This window comes from Nicotiana tabacum, chromosome 11 (genome assembly GCF_000715075.1).
Source record: "Nicotiana tabacum cultivar K326 chromosome 11, ASM71507v2, whole genome shotgun sequence".
Taxonomy (NCBI): domain Eukaryota; kingdom Viridiplantae; phylum Streptophyta; class Magnoliopsida; order Solanales; family Solanaceae; genus Nicotiana; species Nicotiana tabacum.
This window is the reverse complement of record NC_134090.1, coordinates 170,294,511-170,305,496: the sequence shown is the minus strand read 5'-3', so window position 1 is coordinate 170,305,496 and position 10,986 is coordinate 170,294,511. Positions and strand designations below refer to the sequence as shown.

Sequence of the window (10,986 nt, the reverse complement as noted above, 5' to 3'; positions counted from 1 at the left end):
ACTACCGGATGGGCCACTTGTAAAATTCATATCCGACCGGTACCCCTATTAAATAAGTGAGCGTTAAAATTAATTCAATACGCCAAAAATATACATACTTAACACAAATGAAAATTGAAGTTTACCACTCTTCTTGTGAATTATGGAAAGCAGGGTATAAATTATTTTCTCGCTGCTCATTCGCCGACGGTGATAAATTTAAATCAAGAAAAAATCTTTCGTCCGGAACATGTCCGGCAAAAACTGATCCAGAATAACCACCCGATGATTGGGGGTTATCTCTACTACGCACAACCTCGTTTTTTGGAACGTCTTCGACCGTCTCTCCAACATTGTGATTACAAGAAATCCCCGACATTCGTCCAGAGTCCTCAGGAAATCACTCAAAGTATCATCATCGTCGATGTTAAACTCTGAGTAAAAAGCAACCCCTTGCGGCGTAACGGAATACGGATATCTTCCGGTTACTTTGAGTATCACTGAACGTTTTTTCACACTCATTTTTTTGCATAACAACGATATCAATGTTTCGTACTCCATTGAAAGTGGCAATTTAACATTACACTTAGCAGGTAAACTGTAGCCCACAGAGTTATTCTCCATCACAACCTCACCCCCCCAATATAATGATACTCTTATTCTACGTTCTTCAGACATAATGAAAAAATGCTGGAGAATTTAACAACAATAGAAACCAACAAGAGTTAAAAAATTTTTTGAATGAAGTTGTAGTGATTCTACGATGTTTATATAGGAAATGGTTAGCCGAAGAGGTTTTTTTTTGTATATAGCGCCACTAAAAGTGGCTTTATATGCTTTTGAATTATTGAACCTAGAAATTATTAGTGGGGTCAGGTAATAAGGGGTATAGCGCAATTAATAGTGGCGCTATGTAAGGTGTGTCAGTTTTACCATATATAACGCGGCAAAGTTTTTAGAAGGAGAAAAGTGTTTTTGAGTAGAAGAAGAATTAGTTTTGGAGAAGAAGAAAAAAATAGCTTATCCTCAAAAAGCATTTTTTTAAAAAGCACTTTTGAGAAAATTACAATAGAAAGACTTTGATGTTAGTTCATTAAAATTGTAAAATAATTGTAATATCTTACCCAACTCCTACTTATAACCAAACATCAAAAATAGAATACTCGTAATACTAAAAACAATTAAGACGATAATGTATAATAGAAAAAAAAATTAAGATAAACAATATGATGAGTGACATTGTATTTTTTAAAATTATATTTCTTGTTTTAAATGTAAAGTTGATATTAAAATTCAAAACTTGAAGCAAAAAGAAATATCAAAATATTTTTTACAAATTTCATTTTTTTCCTTCAATTTATTAATTAACGACTTAATTTTTTTGACCCATCACTTTTCTTCCATTCGTTTTTTTTTTTTTTTTGCCATCCTATCTTTCCTTTCATTTATCTATTCTGATTTCTTCTCCTTTTTTTTTCAAAGGAATTATCAGTTTGCTTCATGTCCTACTTCAAAGTGAAAATTTCAAGTATTAATTCTATATACATTAGTTCATTGAGGAAGGAAATTATATTTATTATACATGATTCAACAAAGAATTCTTTTTACATAAATATAATCTTATTCTAATTTAATTCTTAAATATTAGAATTTCATATATAGTTCTAATAATGAAAGATTTGATAGTCATAATCTTAATTGATTTTAAAGTTGATAAATACTAAAAAAATTATTAAATGATTATTTTATCAAATGTGAAATGTTTTAAAGACTGAAAAAGGCGAACACATTTGTCTAAGAAATAGATAATGGAAACGTTTGATCAAGTTGCTAAGTTTACGTTTTTAATACAATCTATTCATCTACAAGAATTTCATATGTTAATTACACTGAAAAATGAATGACGCATATAGTCTAGGACGAAATAAGAGAAACAATATAAATAAAGGAAATTTTACCTCTAAGAAACTGATACGACCAACGATCATTTCCATATATTTTGTTCAGTTAATACCTTCCTACTTAGCTTTACATATTTTTGTTGCTTTTTCACATAAGGAATGTTTAATAAATACATATAATTTAGTTGATTTCGTATTCCTCTGTGTACAAAATGATAAGGAAGACAGATGGAGAAAGAAGAGGAATTAAAAGCTTCTAAATTTCAGATGGGAAAGAGGTAGTTGAGAAGATTTTGGATGACATCGTCATGCTGATGTTTTCTCTTTTTAATTTTTGTTTTGTTTTGGAAACAAATGAAATCGTTCATGACAATTGGAAATGTCAAATCTTGGTATATTAATTGGCCATTTGGATGCGAAGGCCTATGTCCAAAAGGAAGCCATATTCGTATAATTGGTGTAAATATCAATGCGAGTAAGTTTTTACCGTCAAACTAGAATATTGGATTAAGCAATCACCAAACAAGCCAAGCTCTGATGGTCGAAGCCGCGATAATTGCCTACCACACCATGACTCGCCTTAGTTTTTACATGGATGCAAAAGTAAGAAGACGTGTTCTTTCTAAGTGTTGGTGTTAGTGCATTTTTTAATATTAAAGTACATTATTTCTTGTGAGATAATGGTTATAAATAGACAAGAAAGTGGTCATTATCTTGGTGTAACTCTTTAAACCACTAATGCCATGATCTACCACTAATTACCTACTAAATGTTAAATTTTTAACCACCAACCATGTTCTATAACTTTATTATGCCACTACTTTGTTATTTATTTCATGGAAGAAATTCTACACCTAAAAATAGTGATATTTCTTCCTTGTGTTTGGTGTGGGAAAATATGGTATTGTGTATGAAAAAAGTGAACTTAGTGTAGTGAAAAAGAGAGTTAAGAGAAGGAGAAAATCTAAGTCTCTAACTTATTCTCTACAAAAGAGTATTATTTTTATTGAAGGAATGTGTTCATTTTGGTGGAGCTTTGGACTCAACAGCTTGTCCAGAGTTTGTTCGAATCATACGACGTTGTCGGGCTGTTGTATCCTAGAGGGGACAAGTTAAGAGTATTACTGCTGGACCGGTGAAGATGCTACCGCAGTGAGCTTAAATCTATTTAAAGAGAATGATATATCTGCGCCTCAGCCTGAAGAATATTTGTTTATCTTATTTTTGAACTGTAATGACTTGTAATTTCACTAACACTAAATGTAGAAGAAGATAGTAATGACAGCTTTTACTGCAGCAAAATAATGATATAAAAAAAATGAGTGTACTGAAAACCAACCCAATGAAGACAATTTGAATCATAGGAAAAGACACTTTTGAATAGTTTCTTTCCTTAAAAGAAGAAAAAAAAAACCAAAATTGAGAACGAAAAAAAATGAATTCTGGTCTTAAGGAGTGCCACGTCACCTTTAAAATATTGATCACACCAATATTATTGATTCATCCTCTCATAAATACTATAGCAACAAGAAAATATCCTATATAAATATTTACACATACATGATGTGTACGTACATACTTTATTTTGGTATAATTTCACATATTTAAGGGTACATGTCTTTAGGCAATCGCGGTTTTGCCTTAGCGAAAAATGGCATGGTACTAAGGAGAGCACATTCCGGGTAATCATCAGTCAAGTCATTGCCTGGAGAGTTCAATGGTAAACTCCAAGTAAACCCTTGAATAAGCCTAGCAAGTAACAGTGGTAATTGTTGAGCCAAGTTTTACACCTGGACAACCTCGTCGTCCAATACTAAATGATAAGAAACGTAACTCTGAATCAGTGAAAACTACATCACCACCTTCCTTGCTGATATGGCGCTCTGGCTTGAACTTCATGTGATCATCCCAAACTCTAGGGTTTCGGCCAAGTCCAAGACGACTTAATAACACTACACTCCCTTTTGGAATGAAGTATTCATGAACAACAGAATCCGATACAGACACATGAGGAGCGTTAAAAGCCGCCAAGGGATGTAGTCGAAAGGACTCTTTAATACAAGCTTTGACATAATTTAACTGTGGCAAGTCGGATTCTTGAACCAATCTATTGCTCCCAATGACATTGTCAATCTCTTCTATGGCCCTTTGCATTATCTTTGGTTGGTTCAATAGTTCTTTGATTGTGCATTCGACTGTATATGAGGGATTATCTATCGTAGCAAGCATGAGTTCCTGTTATTATAATTGGTAACCAAGAAGGTCAAACGAAATAATCGTATTTGATTTTTCTAAAAACAAACTTTATGTTTCAATAAAATGATGTAATCCAAACGGACAATCGATCTTTTGACTTATGTTTCAAAAATATTTTCCAAATTCTTCAGAAACTACTCCCTCGTTCCAATTTATGTGAACATTTTTGCTTTTCAAGATTCAAACTACGTACATTTTGAAAGACATTTTTTCATCATATCAACATGGGAAGAATTAAAAGTTATAGTACTTTTTGTATAAAATTTGAATATCTAAATTTTAACTTTAAATATCGAGTTAATCTAATTCAATTTAGCTTCAAAGATAAGTTAAATTGACTCTCGAAAAACGAAAAAGTTCAACATAAACTGGAACATAGGGAATAAATCAAGAAAAGTCATCAAGTAATGTTGAATTTTAATTAATTTATATGGTAAAAAAATATTGGAATTGATTTTAAGCAAGATTCAAGACAGATGTAGCAGTTTCTAACGAAATCTTACTAGTCTATTTTGATTTATATGACGCTGTTTGATTGGATGCTGAGCTTAAGAAAGAGATTTTTGAAACTTATGACTATAAATATGTCATGATATTTATAGCCGTAAAAGCACGTCACTAAAAGTAAAAATGAAAATCTTAAAGTTTATCATGTTGTTCACATGGTTTAAGAGAGTATACTTACAAGGACTTGTGCTTTAAACTCTTTAGCATTCAACATAGGATTCCCATTAGTATCTCTGAGCATGATAAGGACATCAAGGATGTCTTCTTCCACGGCTTTTTTGCCATTCTTCCAAATATGAATCCTCTGGTCAATTTCAAGATCAATGTGTTTTGTTGCTATGGCAAAGGCTTTCTTAATAATTGCCTTGTGACCATCTAAATCAAATCCACTTAACCATGGTAAGTAATCTGAGATAATAAAACAATGAACATATTCAAGAAGTGTAAAAATTGCATCAATTTGCTTCTCCTGATCTTCTTGTAATTCTACTAATGGTCCTCCCTTTTCTATTATACTTTTTCCAAGTAATCTCTTGCTGAAAATCATATTGTTAATAACATTTGCACAATAGTATCTTGTCACTTTCCTCAAGTTAATAACAAGACGTTTGTTAATGCACTGTTCATAAACGAATCGAAGAATATGGTCAGCTTCTTCATCTCTCTTACGACGAAGCCATTGAAAAGATGTAGCTGAGAGGACATGGGAAGAAAGGATTCTTCTCATTTTCATCCATTGATCACCCATAGGGAGAAAAAACGAAGTCAAGTAGCCATTGCTAACGAGGTTCGCGGACATGCAAATAGGCCTCGATGAGAAAATCGAGTCTTGATTCTTTAAAAATAGGCAAGCAAGCTCAGGAGAAGTGACAGCAATGACATGAACATTACCAAGACGAATGCAAGCAATTTCAGTATCCATTTCCTCCATTAGTTTGTGTATCCACTCAAATGCTGGCTTCTTGTTTAGTACCATTTGAGTAATGCAACCAACTATTGGCCATGGTTTTGGACCTGGAGGCAATGATGGCTTATTTCTTGTAATACTCAATAATTTGCTTGTTATCTTAAGGATTATGGAAAAGAAAATTTGCCATAGAGTAGTAATATAGCTAAAGAAAGCAGAAACCATTTGAAAAAAATAAAAAATGTGTGGAAATTTAAAATTTCTGATCATGATTTTAATTTCCTTGTGATTTCTGAAGGCTCAACCTACACTATTTATAGCACTTTCCATAGAAAAGTGTACGATAAGTTAAGATTAGTACGTATCTAATATGAAGATTAGTACTAATCCGAAGATAAGGAAAAGTAGTGGAGTAGTAATCTATATCTATATCTATCTATTTATATTTATATTTATACTATATTAAAAGTACGAATGCTCTTAGTGAAATATCGTTCGCTTTTTTTATCCCTTAAACATGATTTGACATCAGACAATATTGTCTTTTGTCGGATCTCCAAATATTTAGGACATTAAAATCAAATAAAATTTAGTTTATTAAATTTTTTCTTATTTGCATTAGGTTTAAGCCTTTAAAATCAATTAAAAGATTTTCTTATTCTAACAAAACGAAACAATAGAAAACTTATAAAACTTACCTAACGTTATTTAGGTAAACTTGGAAACTTAAACGATTCTAATTTATTGCAACATAAATAATGACAAAAATGAATAGAGTTTCTTTAATTGACTATAAAATTCTAATAATTTATGAATATTAAAGTAGCCGATCTCTTATCTAACATCAGTAAAGCATCCCATTGCAAATAACAATAGTAAAACATGTACATGTTTAGGACTAAAATAATATATTTAGGTTTTTAAAATTAAATACCACTAACTTTAAATATGATCTTGAGCATCCATTGTTTTGATTAAAATACTGTCATTCTTCTTTAGTTTCATCATATTTCTTAATTCATGGGAATTGAAGATTACATATTATTCTATAGATTACTGTCAGTGTTTTTTGTTATTTTTTACATATATATATTCAAGGTCACAAAAAGATGGTTCTTACTATGAAAGAATGCCCGATAAAGTGTCATAAAAGTTTGATTTTCGTAGCAAAAGATATGACCATCAAAATCAGTTGTATGTCACTGACGGATAACTTTTTAGAATTTTCATTTATCTTTTTGTAATCTTAGAGGGAGTGAATGTAACGATTCGACCGGCCGTTTTGAGTATTTTAGCCCCAATCCCCTATTTATTTCCTCCTCTATGTGGTATTATGGTTATGCGATTTGTTGGGGATGTTTGGTTTTGGTTTCAGGTGAGCTTCAGAGTGAAATAAGACATATAGTCCCTAAGTTGGAGGTTTAAGTTGAAAAAGTTCACCGTAATTTAAATTTTACGTAGATGACTCCGGAATGAAGTGTTGATAGTTCCAATAGCTCTGTATGGTGATTTTGGACTTAGGATAGCGTCCGGATGTTGATTTGGTGGTCCGTAGGTCGTTTCGGCGTGAATTGGCGAAAGTTAGAAAGTTGAAGGTTTGGAAAGTTAGAAAGTTTGACTGTGAGTTGGCTTTTTTAATATCTAGGTTTAATTCCGAATTCTAAAGTTGGAATAGGTCTGTCATGTCACTTATGACTTGTGTGCAAAATTTACACTCTATCGGAGTTGTTTTGGTATGAATCGACATTAGTTTTGAAATTCTGTAGTTCATAGTTTCAATATGATTGAATTCGGATTGAATCCAGAATAATGTTGAACTTAATGCATTGCTGAAGCACTGTTGTTCTGGTGTCATTGCATTTGCGGAGGGTTTAGCCGCAAGTGCGGACACACAAAAGTGAGAGGCTGCTCGCAGATGCAAGGGGCTTTGGGCCAGGCAGGATTCGCAGATTGCGAGGCTCCTTCTGCATCTTCGAGCTCGCAGGTGTGAGGATTGTGGTCGCACATGCGGAAGATTAAATGCAGGAGCGGTCCCGTTTCTTCAGAATTTTTACCGCATCTGTGATTTTGTTAAGTTTGTCCAAAATTGTACCTGCGGAAAAATCATCGCAGGTGCGAGACCGCATCTGCGAAATCTTGATACCATCTGTGGTGTTCGTCCAAGGGTTCAAATGCCCATAAATTTTCATTTGTGGCATGATTTTTAGCAATTAATTTGTACTCGAGACTTCTAAATTAGTATACAAAATGGACCTTTGACTCTATTAATGTTGAATTTCAGGTACCTAACACACAATTTTCTTTTGAACGATTTGTCGAACACTTTGCAGGCACTTTAAAATCGTCTCTTCTTCACACAAATTGGGTACTCTGATTTCCCACAAATATATTTCATAGTAAGCAGCACACACTAACCTACTCTCAATCAAATTCCACACCCGAATATTAGCCTAAATCAGAGGGGGTCTTGGGACTAGAGGGACACGACCATGAAAGGCCAAAGAAAAGAAGAAGGAGAACAGAGAAGACAAAGGGAGAGAGGAGTAGATGAGAACCAAGTGAAAATACCTGTGTCTTGTGTGAGTGCACTAGAATTCACGAGCAGTGGAGGTTTTGGAGTATGTTAGAGATGGAGGAGTTTAGGGTTGGGAGAACAAAAGCAGAAGATACCTGAGGGAAATGAGCAAATTAGATCATTAAGATTCCTCGATTTCTGCACCTGTAGATTTTTAAGCGCTTCTGTGCTTTCACTTATGCGCAAAAGAAATCGCACTTATGGTTTCTACCGCATCTGAATTTATTTATCCTCTTCTACGCAAGCACACCTGTGCATTCCCAGACCGCAGGTGCGAGAACTCCTGTGTTCAGCAGTTTGTTTCTGGGCAGCCACTGCCTTGATGCATTCCCAATTCTCAACCTCCTCAATTTAGCTCCAAACAATCTAAGACTTGGGAGATTAGTTAAAAAATAATATTCTAAGCTATTCCAAAAAAGAAAATTTCAAAAAGGACTAAAAATTTTAAAAACGTTGGGTTGCCTCCCACCAAGCGCCGCGTTTAACGTCGTGGCACGACGCAAAATAACTTTACCACTTTTCTCGCCACTTGGACAATATGAATTGGGCACCCAACTTGGAATAAAGCCTGTGATCACGAACAGTGGGTGGTGGTAAGTAGATGATCAAGCCAAGACTTAATTTCTTCATTTTGCACTTCTTGGCTTTCATATGAGGAATGTCATTTTGCCTTCTTGTTCCCTCAAATTGTAAAATGTATGGCCTTTGTCTTTCCTCCTCTCAATCCCTCATTGACTCGTGTAGTTCAATTCCCATTTCACCACACAATTCTAATGTTGAAAAATGCTTGGAATGTGATATCAACCCTCCAAATTGTAATTCTTCCTGGATCTTGACATCCTCTTTTTCCTCCGGACTAGAGGCAATCTCAACCAAATTTTTATTTACATTGGTTGACTCTAATTCCATATTTTTCTTGGCATCACTAACACTCATGGAGTCGGTTGGCGGATGTTTAATTCTTGATTCCTCAAAGTAGAGCTCACTTTCTTCCTCGAAATCGAACTCTTCTTGACTTCCTTCCACACTCTCAAGTTGGTGGGCATAGTGAGCCTCAACCAATATTTTCATTTGATCTTCCAAAGTGCGGATATGTTCATCATTGTGAGTCAAGCTTTGTTTCAAGTCCTCGAGTGCAAAGTTGTGCTTCTCCTCATTTGCAAGAATGGTCTTCAACATGAGCATCATCTTCTCATTTTGAGCATTTAAGAGTTCTTCTTGGTTTTGATCAACCGCCAAGGAAGGATTTTCGGCTTCCACATCTAAGGAAAATTCTTGGATATCATTAACATCCGAGGGTTTTTGGACCTCTAAAGCTTCAAGCATTTCTCCCATTTGTAAGTGCAACCTTTCAAGTGCCAAGTCATTTTGGAGACTATTTTCCAAAAGCTCATCCAAGGCACTTTGTTCTTTGTTTCTTCCTTCAATTAGGCACTCTAACATGAGCGTGAACTCTCCATTTTGACCATGCTCAACTTCTTCCATTTTCATAGCCCTATCATTTTCATCACAAAAAGTAGAATCATCATAGCGGGGGCTTGGGGAAGGGAAGGAAAAATAATCACAATACTCTCAGTGACCATTTTGGCGACCACACTTATCACAAATCCTCCACCCATGGGTTTGAGATTGTGCACACAATTCACCCCCGGGAAATTTAAATAATTTTGCCATGAGTGTGGTCCTCCACAATAAGGACAAGGATCATCAAATAATGAACAACTACCATCCGACCAATTTTCATTATATGATGCCATTTTTCAAAAATAGACCAAAGTAAGAAAAAATAATTATGCAAATATTTACAAGTTTGGACCAAAGCACTTAAGCTTATTTCTCAAACAACCTAAATTACGCCAAATTGTTCCCCGACAACGACACCAATTTTGATGACGTCCAAATCCACTACTAAAAAGTAAATGGACACGGTCGCATGTAATATAATTTACCCAACTATGAGTCAGAGTCGATTCCCACAGAGAACAATATATAGGCGATTAGGAATATAAGAGATTTATCACTTGTTATGCAATGCCAAACACTTAGAATTGATTTGAGAAAATATCTACACCTAAATGCGGAAATGTAAACTAACCTAGAAAGCAAGTAAATTGATCAATGGCTACAAGTATGGATGCATAGGGAATTACACTCAATTAACGATCCAATGTATTTCACGATTTTACAAATATGAGTGAATTTATGTTAATTAGACACGGGTAATAATTATATATTAGCTTCTGTCAAAGACTAACAAGACTTCCCAATTGAATTATTCCTAAAATAATTAAGATTTTAAGCACACCGGGATATGGCTACAAGTAGTCCAATCCTATCCCTAGGTAGAATCTATAAAGTGAGGGTTAAAGCCTCAAGTTCCTGTTAATTAATCATTCCCAACCCCAAATAATCTTTCCCAAAATTAGTCCGGAGTTAATGGGCGAGTCCTAGGGTTAGCTAATCCCTTTGGAAACATTAAAGAACAAGAATAATTAAAGAAACAATAACTCACTTCATAAAAAGATAAAAATCATTCAATACATAAGCACAATAAGATATTTAATCCACACTTTAATTATGAATATAACCATAAACAAGATTCAAGTGTTGGATAAAATACTACACACTTAGATAATCAATACAAAGCAAGGAAATGAAGAAATGAGTACAACGGAGTAAGAAATTCTCAACCAAAAGTTTCAAATCTTCAAAACCAATGTGTGTGTGCAAACCCTAGCTTCCAACCTTGTTCTTCTAGTCTTAGAGACTGAAATAAGCCAAAGATGATGAAAAATATCTGCTAGGTCGAGTATTTGTGGGTTTGGAATAGAGAACATGTGAAATGCCTGAATTGTCCAGGT

The 10,986-nt window shown here is 34.1% G+C and overlaps 1 protein-coding gene across 1 annotated transcript; it reads right to left on the bottom strand.

Annotated features, from left to right (window-relative positions):
* Positions 1-3,629: 3,629 nt before the first annotated feature.
* LOC142166130 (isoleucine N-monooxygenase 2-like) lies at positions 3,630-5,775 on the bottom strand. Its single transcript, XM_075224552.1, has 2 exons — positions 4,822-5,775; positions 3,630-4,115 (listed from the first exon to the last, which is right to left on the bottom strand). The coding sequence occupies exons 1-2, from the start codon at positions 5,773-5,775 to the stop codon at positions 3,630-3,632; spliced, it is 1,440 nt and encodes a 479-aa protein (XP_075080653.1).
* Between the last annotated feature and the right edge of the window lie 5,211 nt (positions 5,776-10,986).